This window comes from Chaetodon auriga, chromosome 17 (genome assembly GCF_051107435.1).
Source record: "Chaetodon auriga isolate fChaAug3 chromosome 17, fChaAug3.hap1, whole genome shotgun sequence".
NCBI lineage: Eukaryota > Metazoa > Chordata > Actinopteri > Chaetodontiformes > Chaetodontidae > Chaetodon > Chaetodon auriga.
In genome coordinates this window covers 3,580,048-3,600,887 of record NC_135090.1, presented here as the reverse complement: position 1 = coordinate 3,600,887, position 20,840 = coordinate 3,580,048, and the positions used below count along the sequence as shown (strand labels likewise).

The 20,840-nt window shown below is 40.9% G+C and overlaps 1 protein-coding gene across 2 annotated transcripts in view; it reads left to right on the top strand.

Annotated features, from left to right (window-relative positions):
• Positions 1-20,840, top strand: part of LOC143335221 (retinoic acid receptor beta-like) — a 179,091-nt gene that overhangs the window by 108,283 nt on the left and 49,968 nt on the right. For both annotated transcript variants that reach the window (XM_076754487.1, XM_076754488.1), the window contains one exon: positions 6,754-6,902. In XM_076754487.1, the coding sequence (XP_076610602.1) occupies positions 6,754-6,902 (149 nt within the window). The remainder of the gene's footprint in view (positions 1-6,753; positions 6,903-20,840) is intronic.

Below are 20,840 nucleotides of genomic sequence, written 5' to 3'. Positions count from 1 at the left end.
TGCCCACCGCTCCACACCCAAATCACCACAGCTTTCTCTTCAACGCAAACCAAACACACAAATACCCCGAGGAGCTTCAGGAAATGCCCCCCCCCACCCCCCCACCCGCCGCTCTTTTTCTCTCCTGGTTCCCGTTTCTAAGGATCTGCTGTAATTTGTCAGCTTTAATTCAATCACTGCGATTTATGGTTCTTGCTTTCAATTGATTTTTATTTAAATTAAAATTAAGTGTAAGATTTTAAGTGCACCTTTTCACCGATATCTGCAGCACAAAAGCAGCTTTGTCCTAATTTGGAAAGCGGCATCATTGTGTTAAATTGCCTGTGTGCAGCGACAGACTTTGCTTCAGGTTCTTTGCCATCTGTTGGTCATGTGGACCATGTGGGGAGAGTTTTACATGTCACTGGTTTTCAGACTGGAGGACCTGGATTTAAGAACGTGGCGGGCACAGAATGGATGGATGATGCTGCAGCTCTGCAGATTATCTGTACATTGCCCACAAGTAACCTCACATCCTGCCTCACACTGTGCAGTTTGGGCTGAACCAGTGTCAGTGTTCAGGTTTTTCAAGCCGATTGGCACCTACTGTATGTTTTTTGAGGCTCGCTGCCAACAGCCCATGACCATTTTCTATGGCATGGGATTTATGTCTCAGCTCTGAGTATGCAGTGGCACATTTTGTGCACAGATTTTATTTTGTTTGATTTATTTTTTTTGCACACACATGAATTAGAGGAATTATCACATAAAGAATAATTTAATTTCAGCAAATAAAGATAAGTGCACAATAATAACTTGTCACTGTTTTACTGAGTGAGATGCTCACATATTTTGGCCAATATACGCGAAGTTTGTTTTTTATTACAATTCAGGTGTCAAGTGGCTATCGTTACTATCAGTAATGACATTGGGCTCATCAGGTTAATTGCTGAGATCTGGTGACATCTGGACATTGTTAAAAAGATGGAAACACGAACACTCAGACAGGCTGTAAACAAACCTCCATGTTAGTCAGAGAGCCCAGACTGAGTTTGAGCTGCTTAACACAGTTTTGCATGTACACAGTTAACCTGTGCAAGGACTGATTATCATGGCATTTCTAGTGTGCTCACTTTTGTAAGATGGGTTCACATTTACTTGATTTAATTGTACTGGCCATAAAGTGATCCTTCATAGAAGGTCTACAGTAAGAGATGGAGGACCACATTTCTCAGTCCTGCATCTGTGCAAAAATGATGAAGTCCTGCTAGAGATGATATAAGGCTTCATATAAGTTCAGTGATGGCCAGAAGAAAGGAAATAACACTCAAGTTGTGATAAACCACAATCCAAAAAAGAAGTTACAATCACAGGATTATGGTAATGCTAAATGTAGCCTCACAGCCCAAGCAAGGCACAGATGTCCATGAAGTGATTGTGAAGTAATGTTAGTTACTCAGCCATTTCTTGCTGCTAACATTAGCCACAATAAGCCACTGGTCATTTCAGACCAAGTAAAAGCTTTTGCAGCAAAAACCACAACACCCCCTATTGGCCCTCCTGAATTATACTGAATTCATACATTTTTGTTGCTCATGAATTCAGCTTTTCATTGCAATGTTACATTATCTCACTGAATATTGAAACTGTGGTGAATGTCAGTAGTTATGGCTCATGATTGACTTGATCAGATAAAGTCACACCAGTGCCTCTATCTGATCAAGACATGAAGTGATTATCAGACCACGTCTTAGTGTTATCAGTCAAAACAAATTCAAACTTCAGCGGAAAGTTTTTCAGTTCATGTGTAGTTTCACCATCTGTGGGTATTTCTGAGCTCATCCCTCGTACTGACAGGCTGATACTTAATGAAAGCAAGTATCGGCCCTGTATATCGGTGTGCTTCCTGGTGTCAGTAGGCTCTGTCCCAGTGGACAGGCCAATCAGAGTGGCTGTTTTCTCTAGTCTTTCCCTTCATTCTGCCTGCAGCCTCCAGCAGGGAGTGTGTGCTTTCCTGTTTGACCCCAGCGGCAGGTTCAGCCAGAGGCTAAGGGTTCAGCAGCCACAGCAGCCACCGATTTTTCTCATCCTGCTCTTAAGCCAGACTCTCGGTGTGTCTGTCACCAGCCTTTATTCCTCTAATGGAGCTTTCTGTGTATGTTAACATGCAGGGAAGTCGACTCAAAGTTTAATCACGCAGAAAATGGAAAAAGGCTCTCCTGCACCTGATAGGGCCCATACACCACCATACAGGTATCCATTGACCGCCCCTTTCTTCCGCCTCCTCCAACACACACACACACACAGACACGCACAGACACACACACTCTGAGGGGTGTAATGAATCTACGTTTATGCGTCCCATCTGTCTGCAGGTGGTCACACTGCCTCCCGGACGCAGCCATGAGTTTCAAATAGGCAGCAGGGCTGAATTGTTGGCGCTGCCTCTCCTCTGTGTGGGACTACCCAGCCATCACAAATGCTCCAAAGGCATATCAGTAGCAAAAGTATTTTTCCTCTAGATGTATGTTAAAGTGTGGCGCACCACCTGGGGAAAGGCTAATATACATTGTTTTTGTGCTCCAGTAGTCATACATCCTCATCATCGTCTCAGGTGAATACCTTGTTTCACTTATTACATGTTTGATGCAGGACGAGCTGTGATGTGACTGCGTGGTTACTCTGTGTGAGAGGGGAGACAGGGATGAACCGCTTCTTTTATCCAAGCGTCCATACACACAATGAACTATGAGGTCAGAGATTTGGATTGAGGATTATCCTTAATCAGTGATAGAAGGGAGCACATGAATAAAGTGCATCAGAGCCGCATCAACAATTGTGAATCATGTAGAGGATATTGTTCCGGTATTAATATCTAAGTTAATAGGTCAGACCTAAAATTATTACGTTTATATGTATATTAAATTCAAGAATTGAAATAATTAAAAATATAAAAAAAGTGATATCCTTTGAATATAATTTATACATAATATATAATTTGAATTTTTGGCCCGTCAACATGCAAGGACAGGTTTACTCTACATCGCCCAATAAATAATGTATGTAACATACTCAAAAGTTGCTTAGAAGCAGTGTGTAGTCTGGACTTTGCACACAGCCAGAGTTTGTTAAACTCAGCCTAGCTGCTGCATTTTACACTGACTGAAGGCCGGAGTTTGTTTTTCATGCTAGAAGCTCTCTCATGGTAAATACAGTTTTGAGGTGACACTGAAATTAGTCAGTAATTCTTATGAAAGCCCATGAAGATGCTCTCGCCTGGAGCAGGGCTTACCTCGATTTACCCGTAGTCCAGGAAAACCAAGACACGTTGCTATCACTTACGATCTGGCCAACAGAGACACATGAGGCCAAGCATGAAGAGAAATCTATCAGAATGAATCTGGATTTTATGTGGATGAGAGTTGAAACAAGCGTAAACATGGCCTTTGATCAAATGAACACATTTTTTGGCAAAGCATGTTTCTGTTCCTTCACGTTTTGAAAAAAGCATTGTTTTGGTATCGAGACTCCACCCAACATGTATTAGTTATATGTGTGCATAGATGCACAAAATGCAATCTATCGCCTTGTTCAGACTGCCAGCCAAAATCTGTGTTTGGCATATCCAGATTGTATCCAGATTGATTTTAGAAAGTCTGAAAAGCAGTAGAACCACATGAAAAGCGATTTTTGCAAATCGGATCTAAGCTGTATTTGGAGGTGGTTTGAAATGCCATTCCAGTGGGATTTCTACAGATACGTTTCAGTCTGGACGCCGTGGCTCCTCAAATCAGATTTCAAAGTGTCTTTTGCATCACTTGCAATGCAATGCACAACAAATCCAGAGTGACAGGAGTACACTGGAGCATAACCCATGCTGCTACTAGCAGAGCGGTATAAAGGACAAGGCAGACAACAACAGTGTTCTGCATTGTAATGTGACAGTGTGATTGTTTGTTGGATTAGACGATGGATCTCCATATCTCGTGCTTTTGTGTTGGAAAGCCGTGAGGCCAGACGTAAGACATGCAACCCATGTGGATAGGTTGTTAATGTCTGGACACATATCTGATCTGATCACTTGCAAAAAACAGTGCAGGCAGTCTGTTTCAAAGATCTGATTTGAGGAAAAAATCTGATATGTCTACAGTCTGAACAAAGTCTATGTTCCTCTTTTCTTCCCGATCAGATGGCTTTGTGTATCAGACCACTGGCTTCTCTCCAGTATGGGGTCTCACCATACATCTGCTTTATGTGCAAGCTGCTTCTGACTGCTCTCTGCCAGCAACAGAGGGAAACCATTTGGAGCAATGAGATGACCTGACTTCAATGAAAACAAATGTCTGTCTGTCTGTCTGTCTGTCTGTCTGTCTGTGTGTCCTTATCAATGAAACCAGGTCACGCTGCAGTTGTTTAAAGAAAGGAGAAATAACATGGCTGACTTCCCCTACTGAAGTTGTTTACTCTCAGATGAATACCACTTGAAATTCAGAGCAGCAAACTTTTCTAAATCCTAACACAGCACCATTATGTCAGCTTTATGCAAGTCTACTTAAATATTCTGCAGAACTTTTAAGCACTTGATACAGTCGCTGTTTCATAACGAGTCACAGAGACTTCTCCTTGCTGCCCAAAATGCTCCTCAAACCCAGATAAGAGTGAGAATCGATAGATTTATAAATCATCTCATTCTAATTAACCTTGGTGGTCATCTTACTTCCTCATCCCTTATTACAGAGGTAACATTTATCCTCACGCACAGCCCTGTATGTGCCGCAGACTTGTTAAGTCTTCCCTCGAGCCACTGAAGTTGCCGAACGCAAAGCTACAAATTCAACATGCGCAAAAAGTCACACAGGGTGAATGTAGCGGAAGATTAGATTAAACCGCCAGGGAATTCCATGCAAGGACGAGGGTCCAGTAATTATAAGAGCTTGATCCCTACCATCAGTAATTGAGTTTACTCTGACGAAGTACGGAAGAAAGTAATCTAATCAGCAGAGATGCTGGAGAGACTGTTCTCCATTTTCTATGCAGATAGGTTATGTGCATGTGGACGGCGGTTTGGTCTCTGCGTAGATTCAAAGTCTGGTACATTTTCACTTCACTGTGTTAAGTGTGTTATGATTGCTTGCCTCTATCTTGAAGTACTGTTAGTGCTTTTGTATCAGCAAATCAAGAGCACACCTCCCACAAACATAAGTGTTTAATGTCTCCTACCTGCTCTCTAGTAAGACAGAAAAAATATTGGAAGGCCAATCCAACTGTGGCCTTTCACTAATTCTTTCATGTGTCTCTACCAGAAAGCTGCAGCTCAGTTTGTGCCTCAGGAGTGGGTCTCAGGTCCCTTTTCCTGGTCTGTGCTATAGAAGGATTCAGCGGGTTTACAGCCAAGTCTGACCTGGCAGTAAACAATGGGTACTGGGTATAGAATAACTCTTAGGTGGGTTTTAGAGATCCTGTATCTCTATAACACTTAACTGACTAACTATTGAGTTTTTGATACCAGTAGTGCCATGGAGCGTTGATTGTACAAGTGGGTCCCTGTTTTTTTTGTATGGTGCATGCGTTCAATGACATATATACACACCGTCCTCTCACAGGTTTCATGCTATTCCACTGATAAACAGGTGGTGGTGGTAGCATGGAAGAAAACAATGCAATTTGTTTCAATAATCAAATTTGCAAAGATTTATGAGAAAGGAAATGCATTCAACAGGTTAGTTAGACTTCAAGGATGCACACAGTAGGTTTAGGTGAGAAACACTGAATGTCAGCAGAAACCTTTGTTCATCGACAAGAAAACTTCACAATACTGCTGTAAGATAACGTGATAGAAAGAGCCACCAGCAGCTATGCAGCAGTGCTTTCATTTGAATGCCTCAGCATGCTAACACATGCTCATTGGCAGTGCTGACATGGTGATGTTTATGTTAGCATGCTAGCTTTTTCTAATTAGCAAAGGAGGCTTGAATGTTATTAGTTTTGCTGGTATTGGACAAAGTGAAATTAAACAATGTCAGGTGGTCATGGGGGGGTCACATGAGTTTCCAAATGTCATGACAATCCATCCAATGTTTGCTCAGATTTCCCTTGGACCATATTTTTAGATCTGCAAACTGAGTGAGTGAACTACTGAGCATGAAAATCCCCAGAACCACTAGCATGGCTGAAAACTTTGATGTTGATGGATCAACCTCTGAAGACCAGAGGAGAGTTTAGTTTTATGAACTCAGTAAAAGAAGATTTCATGTGATTTCTGGTCTCTTTTTTAGTCCAGCCTATCACAAAGATTTACCAAGAATTTCCTTTCCCCCTTCAATACTTTGAGTTAAAGGCAAATTTCCACTAGACTGTGAATATAAGGCTACATTTACATTTTATCTCACATTAAACCAGGACAAGGGGGTGTATCTATGTTAGCACGGAGCTCCTTCTGATTAGTCACAATCCAGTCAACCTACCAGCATCAAATCACACACTTACTACAGTCATGGGCATTCCAGCGAACTGATTTTGATGCGTGAAATAGGTGGAGCTCCCCTTTGACATTTAGACCGAACTAACTAATACCATCCAGGAATTTGTGTGAAAAGGTGTCAGGGCCTGTAACATTTTGAGAAAACAACTCTGGTGTGGCATTTTTGAATCATGCCTTGTTTCCTGGTTTTGAATGTGAATGTCCTTTTCTTGTTCCAGATGTCTAAATTAATTATTCAGTCATTTGAAAACAAGCCTCTTCATCTTCGTCTTCTCTTGTTTGCATTCTGGCAGCCATTGAAACACAGAGCACCAGTTCTGAGGAGCTCGTCCCCAGCCCGCCGTCCCCGCCACCCCCTCCCCGAGTCTACAAGCCCTGCTTCGTCTGCCAGGACAAGTCCTCCGGATACCACTATGGTGTCAGTGCTTGTGAAGGCTGCAAGGTAGGACCCTGTACCCCTCAGTCTAAGTGTCAGACTAAGTGAACTTCAAGGTTTCTTTAAAGCTTTTTTAAACCAAATTGTGGATTTCTTTTTATACTGCTCACCTAAAATTGATATGATCACCAACAATATCACCAATATTCAGCACAGTCTGAGTCATATGTTGAAGATTTTGCACCAACAATGTACCAAGAGTAAAAGCACAAGTATGCCACCTGAGAGATCCAGGAGTTGCATTCAAAAGACAAAATCACTTCTCTTTTGTGAACTTTTGTATCTTCGTCTTTTGAAAGCTAGCCTTTCATGGTGGGCAAGTATTTTGAACTGTTGCTTCACAGTAAGAAGGATTTAAAGGATCTCTCTGTGTGGGTTTGTTCTCCCCATTCATGCATAGTTTCTCTCCAGGTGCTCCCGTTTCCTACAGCTGTCCAAAGACATGCAGGCTATAGGTGAATTAGTGATTCTAAACTAGAGTCTGACCAATAAATTTGCCCGGTCTATGTTAGCTTACAGATGTAACATATCAGTGTGTACGTTGTTAATATGTTTGAGTTTAGTATGAAAGCTCATCAGATGAGACTTTGCTATTGATTCTGTGTAATATTGATGGCTCTAGAAAAAGCTGAAAGTTTTCTGTTGTGAAATATGTCTTTGTCATAATTCTAACAGAACAAAATTTAAGGGCCTCTCATCAAAAATGTTTGTTTATATTACGTTTATGTAAAAATCATATCAGCCTAACTAACCAGCTTGCTCAGTGACCCCATGCTTCAAACACTGTACATACACCTGTAGTGTACAGTGGTCAAGTTAGCAAGAATAAATGTCCAACATCCAGTCAGATTTTCAAAATAAAGCTTGCTGAGAACAATAATAAGGACACGAGTAATGTTGATGATTATTATTAATGATTAGTCATGCATACATGTTTGGTTTTATTTGCATAGGTTTTTAAATGCTTTGAGCAACACAAACTTAATTGCATTTATTCTATTTGTATGGAGGTAACTGCAGAAAATTTACAAATACAGCAAAACTAAAACTATGGGACTAAAGAGCCATGAGAGGTGTGCTGTTTGGAATATTTGGGTGGACTGTTCCTTTAAAACATGACAGTACCTCCTCTCAGTCGCAGTCTGCCATTCTCAAATGTTCTACTTTTAGAAATTCCTTCCAACATCTGCCCTGCCAACACTTGTCTGTCTTCTCCCACTTACAGCAGCTGTTGCTAGGCAACCACTCACACTCCCCGCATGCACATAGATATACTGTATATAAACAACATTCAATAGGCGATGAATAGGCTGCTAAGTAAACTGTAGCGTTAAAAGCTCAACTAAATAATTATGTAACCTTTATATACGAAACAGCTGAAAATGAGAAAGTAAAACTTTACTTTATTTTCTACGAACAGGAATGGATTACAGTAATACCCTCTTGAGAACTGCACATGTTTTCTTTGCAGACAGCCTGTATAATTCCTTCCCAGGCGATGCCGTTTTCTCCCATGCAGCCAGGCTGCGGTGTGATGTCCTCTCTCCTCCCTGCCTCTGTAATTGAAGCAGTGGTATGCCAGGAATCCTTTGGAGTTTTTGGCCCAGAGGGAGGTGGTGATCGGCTCACTCATTGGGCTCTGGGTCAAACCAAGTTCTCCGCAGACTGCCATGGTGTTTATGTGCCAATATAAGCCTCATCGTAAAGGTCTGTCATGACCTCTAACCTCGCTGCTCTGGCCTTCGCTTAAGGGAAACCCTCTAAAAAACGATGGAATGCATCTGCGCTTTTAATGAATCTAAGTGTGTAGTATGTTCATAACAGCTTAGTTTAGGCTCAGACGTGCTGACAGATAAGTAAAGAATCATCATCACATCACCGGATGACTATGGGATTGAGTACCCTGAGTGCAGATTGTGCTTCACTAATGACAGATGCAGACAGCGAATAAAGTGAAATCACTGTCAGAGTGCTTCTGAGAATACAGACAACATGGCAGAGTTTCATCCCATCCATCCGCCCTCTCCGCAGAGCGCTGATGTAAAAATAGTTCAATTCATGGCAGAATGGCCCTGATTTTTGTAACATCCTGACTCAAGAGGATTAAGCAGCGGATTATAGTGCTTTTTTTCCCCTGTGTTGTATTTCTGTCTCCATGGCGAAGGCATTGTTGTCTGTGGTGTGAGGGGCAAGCCCCTTCTATTGGATAGATGCAACCAAGCATGCTGTAGAGCAGTAGGCTTTTAGCTAGCAAGAAGAGCCTTTTACTGCCCGGCGAATGTGCCAATTAGAGCCACAAATAGACTCAACGATGGAGAGAGTGTGTACTTTGTAGCTATGTCAATGCAAGAGTGAAGCACTTCTTAAAGACAACACATGCACGTTCACATTGGTGCACACATGCAGCTATATAAAAACTGCACAGAAGGCCAGTCCCAGCTGTGGAAATAACTGTTTTGATTTTTTCATCCCTCACAGAAACATTTAATCATTAATGAGAATTTCAAACTAATGCAGAGGTTTTCAAAGAAATGGCAGTAATCCAGGTTTATACCAGTAAACGTGATGTTTTAATATGCAGCCATCAGACACTAGACGCTACTTTCTTTGGTTCCATCGTGGTGTTTTTGAGGGCAGTATGTAGTGCATAAATTCCCACTCTGAATTCAGACTCTCAAATAAAATGGCAGACAGTAAATATAGTGCGCTGTATAGTAAACAGGGGATGCTTTCCCTTCAAGATGGCTCCTCACTTGCACATCTGCTCGGTGAGGATGGAGGAATTCTAGTCACCAAGCAGGATCCATCATCATTTTAGGAGGTAATTACAAATGATGCATGACATCTCAACTGTCGAATATGTGGAGAAATGTGGGAGCAATAAAAACTATGTCTAAGCTATAAATGTTCTGAATAGAATTTAAGTAGTCTTTGAAAGAGCACAGGTAAGTGTGACGTCCTTTGCAGGCTGTGGTTTATATTATTAGACTATAAAGATAGCCTTGACTGTGCAGCTGTATAGGACTGCATTGTGGCTTGTTTTTCCTGAGTGGAGGTCTACTTGGAAGGGAACAAGAAAAAAAGAGGAAGGAAAGAAAAGCCTTTTGGCTTGCAAAGAAGAAATACAGAACGGTACACAGAAATGTATCATGATAAACATAAATAATGCTAGGGCCACTGCTATCCCTCTATCCACATATACTTTTTCTGATCTACAGTATTGCACATGCAATCTTATTAATATTAAAATAAGGCTGTTTCCAGTCACTAAGCATATTTTGATTGAAGTGGTTTACCATCCAGTAAAAGACTTCCACCTGAGGTACACCTGTGGATCCTCCCTGTAAGAAGGGAAAGCATGAAAGCACCCAGGGAATGATTTCAGACACAGCCCAGGACTTTTCACAGAAGACATCTTGACACGTCACAGTCAGGAGAGCACATGTGTGAATAATAAAATGAATGATGGCTTCTTCTCTTTTGCGTCTTTGGTTTCAAGGTCCTGGTATTGTTAAAGCCCATTCACTGTAAAGCCATTGCACTTCCTGTGCTAATGAATAAGAATGTCTGCTGTGGACGAGGTCAATAGAAGTTAACTTCCATTAGACTGACGCTGTCCATTGACTGTTGAAGTGATCGATTACTTGACTGACAGAAAATCAACCAGCAACATTTTTGGCAATAGATTATTTTCTGTGTACACTATTTCTTTTATAGACCAACATGATTCTAGTAATTATTTCATATAACTGAATAATCCTTAATCTTTAAAATATCACATATTTGTAATTTTGTAAAACAGAAAGAAACAATTAATTGACTATTAAAATGGTTGGTAATTGTTTTTCTCAATCAATCCATTTATTGTTCCTGCAGGACACCAAATGTACAAACAACAACAGTAAAACACGGATGAATATAGCAGCCAGTAGTGGCACTTTTAGCAGGGTTTGATTCCAGTATGACTGAGTTAGTGTGTTGCCCAGTGTCGGCAGATTTGCTGCGTGGACAGAGCTGATTTGAATTGTTAAAACAGGGTGCAGGCATATGGGCCTCCAGAAGCACATGCATATGCAACAGATGACAGTTTCATCTGTGCTGACCCAAAGTCAAGAAATCTTCCAAAGTCGATGCAGCCTTCACATTCAGTCACCCTTATACTTCCTGCTGCGTCCTTCTGAACACTCCCGATGAAAGCTCCACAAACTGTCTCAAGTACCATGGGACCATCTTAAAAGATGCCAGAAGGAATCTGATTAAAGTTCCTCTAACTTTACCTGAGCATGATGTCTGCACTGTTGGCTGTCACTGACTCTCTCTGCTGTTCATTCCAGTGATGAACACATGAAGGAAAAGTCGAAGTAACTTGCATACTAGTACTATACTGCTGTTATAGGCACTATACCGCTGTTATCACTTTGCTCATAATCAAGTGCACAGAGCTCTCACAGAAGAGGGAACTTATAGTAAACTCCAGCTGCAAGCAAATTAAGAAAAATCTAATTGAGCCACAACACTTCTTTTGGGTAACAGTATCGCTGAAATGTGTTGACAGTGTGTGGTGTATGCGAACACACTGTCAACACATTTCAAGAGGGGCTGTTTCTTTGCCAGCGTTCTTCTGATAGTAATACAGTAATGTCTCTTTGGAATGTTTGCATGCATTTTGGTCCTTAAATGTGCTTGCAATTTTAGATAGATTGATAGATCAATAGATTGATCATTCATTTGTCTTCCAGAAGGAGCTTCTTATACTCAGTACATGTATACATAGCAACAAATAAGTAAGACACACAGAATTATTCAAAATGCAGGATTTACAGAGGCACGTAGGTTACAGGGATCTCACAACAGAGACGCAAACATGGATTGACAGTCTACAAACCACCATCTGGATTTCTTGTATCTTAAGAGAAGGTTACTTATTCAAAGCACGTATAGCTGTAGGAACAAAGCTCTTGCTACACAAGCCTTTCTACACATGGGTAGTCTATACCTGCGTCCAGAAGGAGGCGGGTAAAGTCCTGGATGGTCTGGGTCATTGTTATTGTGAGTGCTTTGCAGATCAGGGATGAATTGACTCTGTATATTGTATAAGTTGGGGGTATAATATCATTGAGATTTCTGGCTAAATTAGTTACCATTCATCCTCTGTCTGAATGAAAGGCAAAACTACAACCCGAGTAGGTCCAAGTAACAGTTACATTCCTTATGTAAATGGGCCTACATGTAGAAAATTCACAGCAGCACATGCTTAAATAACAGAAATGTTAAAGCCACACTAAGTAAAATTTTTATATTAACTTTTATATTAACAGTGAATCAAATTACTTGAAATGTATAGGTTTTTATGGCTTTGGTTGACTCACATCTCTCAGCAAACTTGTCAGCCAGATATTTTCAAGAGTTTTCAAGAGATGGTGGAGACCAAAACAGAGCTAAAAAAAAGAGTGGATATTGGACATCTGTCGAGTGGACAGAAACATTGCTCCAAATTAATGATGATGTTGCTCTTTAACTGGTGGATATCTAAATAGGCAACTCTTTCCTCTCTTCACAAGGTCTTGTTCAACTTCTGAAGAGCAATCCAGTTGAAAGTGCCAACCACTGTGAAAGAGCACATTTTAAGTAATTAAGGACACCTTTCTTATCTACACAGTGTGTGAGCAAATAGAAATAGAAAATAATGAGTACCAGCATTAACATCTTTCAATTCTAAGCTGGTGCTCTGTTGGAAATTCTAAAATAGACAGCAGAATTCCTTGAGAAATTATGAAAGTGATGAGAAAATGCATCACCCAGAGGTTCAGTGGTGAGAGAAGGGGCGAGTGTGCAGTGCACTGAGGATGGTCAGTAATACATACAGAAAATCATCATATTTTTCAACGCAGCAGTGTCGCAGCTGGAGCCAAACATCACGTCACCATTGTGGCTAATTCTGCAGTTTTCTTGTCTCATTGGAATAAAGCCATAACAAACATTTGTGTAATTAACACCTATGTCTGAATGATCAAAAACATTAGTTTAATAGAGAGGTGTGCCATATCATATTGTTCCCAATAATATTGGTATGATCTTTACTGTGATTTTGTTTTACAGTTTATATTCCAACTCGTTGACTTAATGACATCATACCCCCATGCAGCAGCAACAAGCATGACAGAAAGCAAAAGTAACATTGCTATCAGCTCCACAGTGCAGGATGTAGTGAAGTGACTATAGCAGTGTGGAGGTGGTTTGGTTACAAAGGATCACACAGTAACATGGAAGAAGTGCAACAAGGCTGTAACAATAAAAGGGGGCAATACAACAAACTTATTTCACCTCCTCAAGCGGAAGCACCTGGTTGAGTTTGAGGGGAGCTAGAAATCCTGCAGGGAGAGCTCAGCAGCTATTGTGAGTTCTGAGCCAAGCAGACAAACTACATTGGCTCAGTCTTTGGCAGGGTGAACTTTGTATTTGTCACATCATCCAGAATGTCATTGCAGACATACTCTGAAATGTTATGTTTGGACAATATCACACACTTGAACAGATAGACGAGTGTAGTAAAAAAAAAAAAAAAAAGAATACTCCGTTCACCTCCATTGCACTGAGGTGAAGAGAGAAATCTCAGAGACAGATATCTTAAAACAGTGACAATAAAACCACAACTATCTGTATGAGTACATATAAGTGATGGTAAAGTTAGGGGATAGAATGGATGCAAAACAGTGGAGAAAATGATATCTTAACATTATTTGCATAAGCCCTGAAATGTCCATAAAAGAAAGACGGCTTGAATCTGTACGCGTGTCGTCAGCGCTGACAGGCCTTTAGGGATGAAGACAAAACTTTGAGCCGTGAACACTCCTCCCCCTCTCTCTTTTAGTTGTTGGGTCCTGAGGCGTTGACACAGCAGGATTAGTTTGATGGAACTGGTTTGACAAGCGGGAGACCATAACCTCTTTGAATAAAACACAATTCAGAATGCTCACATTGGAAAAGAAACACTCCTCTCTCTGAACCCACAGCCCTCTCAGCTCTTTTTCCACCTCAAGCCCACAGGCAGGGATGGAATGGATGAATAAACTGACCTAGATTCACCTACAAATCTGATTTCTTAACAAACCAGAATCTCTTCAATAGAATGTTTCATTATTCCCAGGAAGCGTTTACCTGACACCGGGGGGCCTGACATAAATAACGTGCATGTTACAAAAATGATGCATGCTCTGCCATCCACATAAAAAATAACTTTGAGATATATATACAGTATTGTGTCCTGACAATGTGGCAAAGAGAATGAAATCATCAAAGAAGGACTTTTGGAGACCTTTGATTTTGTATTTTACATCAGAGATCTTCCACAAGTTTCCATAAATCAACATTTTTATGCATGTGCATGAAAGGACTAGCTCAAGATTATGCGAAATACCCTTGTTTTTACTCTGTCTGAGAGTGGGATGACAAGTCTGATACCAGTCTCATGTATTTAGCCAAAAAAAATCTGCCATTTAGGTTGCATGTGGGTCATTACAACCCATGTTTATGGTTATTGTTGGGTGCAGTAATTATCACAGAAGCAGAGGAGGAAGTCGGGTAACGTAGTATAAAGAGCAAGAAAGTCTGCATATAGTAGAAGATGGGGTGGATGCATGGGTCAAACAAACACAGACCTTTCTCCCAGGAGGACGTCTTTCACGTCTCATTTAAAAGTCTTATTTTAACTTATGCAGCATACTTAAAGCTAGAGTAAGTAGTGTATCTTAGAAGCATTTTTTGTTATAATTGTTGAAATTCTCTTTACATCCTGATAGCAAGCAGTAAAGCAAATGCTATGAAAAAAAAAAAAATCTATTATCTGTGGCTGTTGCAGTCGTGTAATTAACCCATACAATCACTTTATTTGGGCCAGACGAAATGATGTGATGGATTTATTACAGGCCTGCAATAAAACATAAAATGTACCTGCCTACCCGTACACTTTGCCATGCTCGGCAGATACACTGCTAAAGCTGTAGTGAACTAGTCGCACAGGAATGGAAGAGAAACAGGTGTTTATATGATGTATGATGATAGGTATGACGATGTATTGGTCAATGCAGAGCTGTAATAAGGAGGTGATTAGCCTAGCTTAGCATAAAGACTGGGAGGAGGGGGAAACTGTTAGTTTGAAATTAAAAAATACGTGCACCAATGCACCAAAAGCTCACTAATTAACACCTTGTATCTTGCTAAACAAGGCTAATTGCCTTATGACTCTAGCTCTTGCTAACACACAGAGATGACAGCAGTATCGATCTTCCCATCAAGCAAACCTGATTACAGCTGCCACTTCATGGAACAGCTCAGTCAGACGCTTAGCCTATGCCAAGGAATTTTTAGCACATGGCTATAGAATTGAATCTGGTGGAAAAGGCTCTGCTCTTTGAAAGAGGGGCTTCTTCTGGGAGAACTAATCCCACTTAACAAACACAGCAGAGTAATAGTGAGAAGTGTCAGATTATAATGGCTTTGCTGCACATCTACATGAATATGCTTGGGCATTACAAATCAGCTGGTAACCAAGCAGATGATGAATAATCCAGTGATTGTGTAGCAACTGATGAACAGATAATGCCAGAGCGTCTTCGGCCCTCTATACAATTTTGTCACTTCATGACAAGAACTGAGACAAATAAAACTGTGGATGTGAATGGTGGCTAAATCTGCCCCCGACAAAGCTCCGCTCCAGGCTTTTGTTGCAGCTTCTTATTTAAATCACTACTATTTTAAACGGCATATTCAAACATTGTTAAACATTTGATTGTTTCCATTCATATTCTATTCCAAATCAATCTTTTTTTTATTTGCCTCTTCACATGTAGCTGACCTTACTAGGTATTTATAAATATATGATCATATGGATGTGAGACTTGTGTGTGAATGGTGAGGCAAATTGTAAGGCACTTTGGATAAAAGCACCAGTCCATTTACTGCCATTTACTACTGTAGTATAAATATGATCTTGTGTTCAGTACATAGTATTGATGAAAAGACTAATAGCTCATAACTCAAGTCTTATATTAACAGCTCGGGTCTGGAAATGATATAAAGATCATTGAGGATAACGAGTTGTTAAGACAAAATGAACCTGACTCTGAAGCTTAAAAATAACATTCTAATGTCTTTATTCTTTCGCTCAGTATGGAATGAATAATTTTGCGGTGTTAATGTGTTGTTGATGCAGGGGTTCTCTGTGTTGTCAGGGTGTGTTTTGATTTTGAGATATCCTGCTGACTAACACAAATACATGCCTAAAAATAAAAGCTCTTTGGTGTAACAATGCATTATGCAGGAGTGTATAAATCTGGTAACAAGATCGCATATGCATATTTCTGCCTGTGTTGACACGCAATACACTGATTTTGGGATCTGCACTCAGATATTTGCAGTTAGTTTTATGTATCTGGCCCTGAGTTTAGTACAAATAGTATATGTGTAAGTTTAATCAGTAATAAAATATAGATTCAGTTGTCATTTACATTAAAAAACACTTAAAAACGTTGGGTTTTTTTCTCAATCTCTTGTCGTCATCCTTCCTGTTTATTTCCCACTACGCCCCCGACTACATTTCACAGCAGTGCTTGGCCCAGCAGCACCCTCCTCACATCTCATAAGCCTCCTCCTACCATGTGCTTTTCATATCTTTATTTACTCCCTGCTGTTGCTGCTGTTGCAGGACAGCGATGATGAAGAGCCCAGTTGAGTTGACAGTTTACTGCACAGATAGAGAGCGAAAAGAGGACATGGATCTGCCGGGCCCTTTCTCTGCCTGCGTTCTGCCTGTCACTGTAATCTATACAGCTCCCCCCGGCGCTAACACACACTCCATAATGTGATTTGTCAACGTTGTACAACATAAAAGAGGCCTGAGCGCTAATAGAGAGAGAAAAATCAAATGGAGAGGGTCAGCGCTATGGAGGTGTGACGGGAAATAGATATGATTGTTGTGCCACAGCATCTTTCTCCTCTCCCTGCAGTGCGATCTGCTGCTCAACCGCTGATACTTGTGTCTTTCAGTCATCAGTAGATGGCCAGTGAAAAGGAGGGACTTGATTTTTGTGTGTGTTGTGTGTATTTCCTTGAGTGTGCCAATGTTTGGTTGTAGAGGATGTGTGAAGTGAATTAAGTGCTATTTTCAGGAAGATTTGTTGTTTGAGGAGTGGATCCTCAAGTCAGACAAGACACCAAACCCCAGTTTGCCCCTCAGCCGCTGCGGATTCACAAGCCAGTGCATTCGTAACAGCAGTTCCAAACATGGATAAATGAGGCAGGACCCAGTTAGCCAGGTACTAGATGATCTGCTGTGGAAGAGGAAGAGGAGGAAGAAACCAATACAAACTAACACAATTTAGAGAACTGAGGCAAAGCAACAAAGGACAAGTGCAGCAAGTGGAGCCAAATCAGAGAAACAAATGAAACTGCTGCTTTACTGGCCAAATAAAATCTAAAATTAAACCAAAACCTGTACTGTCTTACTCAACCAACATTACTGAATGACAACCAAACACAAAGGAGGCAATCACTTACCAGTGAGCTGAACGACAACCAGTTTCTACCCAGAATGGAGCTCAGGTATGTTGGTATAAAGAAAAAAAATATCTAAAAACACTGTCCAGTAAACAAGTGCCTCCACAAGTTCACAGTTGGGAAAATGAAACTGAAATTTCTGCTGACTAGAACAACCAGAGATCAGGGAGCAAGTCAAGTTTGACATCCAGCAGCAGAGGAGAGAACTTGAAGAACACAATGAGTCACTGCGTAAGTTAAAAAAAAAATTAAATCAAAATGGAAAAAGTTTTTAAAAGAAGAAACACATTCATTTTGAAAGGATTCTTATCCTGTAGTCAGTAAGACAAAACAAAATGCTGTATGCGTGACACAGGCTGACCTGAATTTAGCTGGACACATGTCAGTCATGTACAGACAAGAGCTCATTCCTGTCCTGTTATTCAGTCTGCACTGTGGCACCTCTCCTCTCGACACATTTGTTGACATTGTTGAATTTTGTGCTTCTATGTGAGAAGATTATTCTTGGCCCTCAGATTGAAGCCGGTCAAACTTAAAATGTTACACAGAATAATTAGATATCGAGTGCTGACTCAACCTGGGCCCACACAGGCCATAAACAGACTGATATTATAGCCTGACTGATACAGGATTTTTAAGGCCACAGCCAATATTGATATTTCCAAGTTTAAAAAACTGGATATTTGCTGAAATTAGGACATTTTATAGTGTAAAGATTAACTTGTCATAATGGTGGTACTGTTTCTAAATGACTGCAGAAATATCTTTGGCTTTTCTGTGCTGCAATTTGTTGTTATCTGTCGGCAGACACATATGTCTGATCATCCAGCAACAGATAGAGTACTTCTGTATTGCTTGTCACACGGCAGCAGGGTGAACAGGCTGTGGCTGGGTGGGTGTTGAATAGCTTAGTCCATTGTGTACTCTACGGTTCCCTCTGTTTAAAAGTTAGCAGTGTCAAGATGTTTGGCAGTCTGGTAACAGCACAAATTAACATCTTTACCAAAGCTGAACTTTATACGACTGCAAATTTACTTTGCTTCTGCAAGCTCATCCACTGGTCATGGCAATTACATTAACTGGACTGCAGTGATTGAACATTAAGCTTCAGTATTTTTTTTAATATTAACACTGAGCCAAATGACTGTGTAATGTGAAATTGGTCACTCATAGTGACAAACCCACAGAGAATTATTACCCTGCTCGCACGTTCCCCTCAGCTCTACCATGCGTTTCAGTGTCTTTCAGCTCATTGTTTTTGTTGTCTGGCTCACAGTGACAGTTCAGCGGTTGTGGGGAAACCTGATCTGGGAAAAGCGCTTTAGCAGACTCGTTATGTGTTTGGTTCTAATACAAATCTAGTATGAGATGAATCTAGCTTGTACCGCCTTTGGGCTGAGGAATACTGACAGAATTTCTAAACCTTTACCCAAACAAATCATAAATGTTTTAGGACCCCAGGAAAACTTGTGACCACTGTGTGGGAGCTGGAAAGACTGTAGGATAAAGGAATAAACATAACCCCCTGAAGAAGCGAGACCTGGAAAAATGCGCTCACTACTGTGACACTGTTACTGTGAGTCCAGACAGGTCAGCAACAGGTCTGGCTCTGTGCGGTGGGTGTTTGTGTGTAAGTGAGCAGAATGGAGGCCTCCCATCGGAGAGCAAAAGAGCTTAAAGATAGCTTCGGATCACTCCGGGGGCCCCTGCCAGGTCCGGGGCCGAAAGACGAGCGCTGAATGGCGAGCGGCAACCTGAAGAATAGAGCCACAGTGGGGCGTCTGTGGAGGACTGGGTGATCTGAAACCTCCTCATTCTCTCCTCCGTTGTCTTTTTATGCCTCTCACTCGGTCTCCGGTTCTCTGTCTCTGCAGCTATTCAGAGCAGGTTGGGTGAGTCACACAGCTCCTCTGTTCTGGCCTCTCAGTAGCTATCTCTCCTTTTTCTTCCTCCTCTTGTTCTCCTCCTCTTTTTTTTGCCCTCTCTCTTCTACTTTCCCTGTATTCGCCTCTCAATCTCTGCTGTATCTCCTGGTCCATCTGTGCTCTTCAGGTGCTCGGATGGACAGATAAGCACTGATTGGGTTTCGGGGGGGGGGGGGGGGTATAGAGGAGGAGGAACAGAAGAGAAGAGTGGGGGTCTGAGAGAGCTGTCTCTTGTTTTCCATGTTGTAGCTGTTGACTGTCGCTCTGTTTGTGCTTATCTTTTGAGGGTTCACATTTGCCACAGTAACAATGCAGGTCTTTGTGCAGGCCGGGCTCTTTTTTGTCCTGTTGTTCTGTTTCTACAGTTGATACAGCAGGTGAACCACAACATCACCGCTGTCCCCATTTAGTTTTTCCAAAATGTCATTTTTAGCTTTGACAAAACCCACTTGGCACAGACGCTCCGTCCTTCATGTCCTTCACTGGAGAAAAAGTTCTATGTGAAAGTCCTCACAAAAATGCTGCTGGTTGAAATCTTTTATCTCGAAATGGTTGACTTGAGAAAAGCTTGATAACTATTACATTTTGTCTCCTCCAGACTTTGAAAACATTTAATAAACTCAAAGTTTTTCAAACCATAAGTGAGCATAGGCCCTCAATTAAAGCAAAACTATGTAACTTTGAGAAACAAAGCTGTGTTTAGGGATGGGAATTGATAAAATTTTAACAATTCCGATTCCATTTTCAATTCAGCTTAACGATTCGGTTCTTTATCAATTCTCTTATCGATTCTCATTTGGAAAAAAGGAGAACAATCAGGTCAATTATCAGCAACTTTGTTTAGTTTAGAAGTAACATGACCTTACAAACCCAACAGTGAGGTCTTAAGAGGGCCACGGCCTAGGGCTCCTCAATGGGGTGCCAGGGGGTCCCCAGAAAAATTAATTTGTTTTGAAAATAAATATAAAATAATAATAATAATAAAATAAATATTCTTCTGTAGAAATTAACAAAATACAACATAAATTATTCTGTGGCAATTACACAAGAATGTCCATTAACATGTTCAACATTTTTCTCATAGAAATTAAAATTCTCCTTTTTAAAAGGAGACTCTGTCTGTCGTCATGGTCATCTAAATGTAATGCATGAGAAGGCATTTATTTAACTTTAACAGTTAGTAATAGCAGGTTTTACAATGAGGCAAATGGCGCTAACATAATGTGCAGTGTTAGTTACTTAGTTACCTGCAGTATTAACAGCAGAGGATGTGCTAATGTTGCCGCTGCTGCTGGGTTGAGATTCACTCCTGAGCGGATCGAAAACATGACATTCATTCAAAGTTATCACATGCTGTGTGTGCAAATGTTTCATATTAGTAGTATTTCCTTCCTCTGATGAAATATCCACTTTGCAAGTATTGCAAGCTGCCCTGTTGTCATCCTTTCACATGAAATGTAACCAA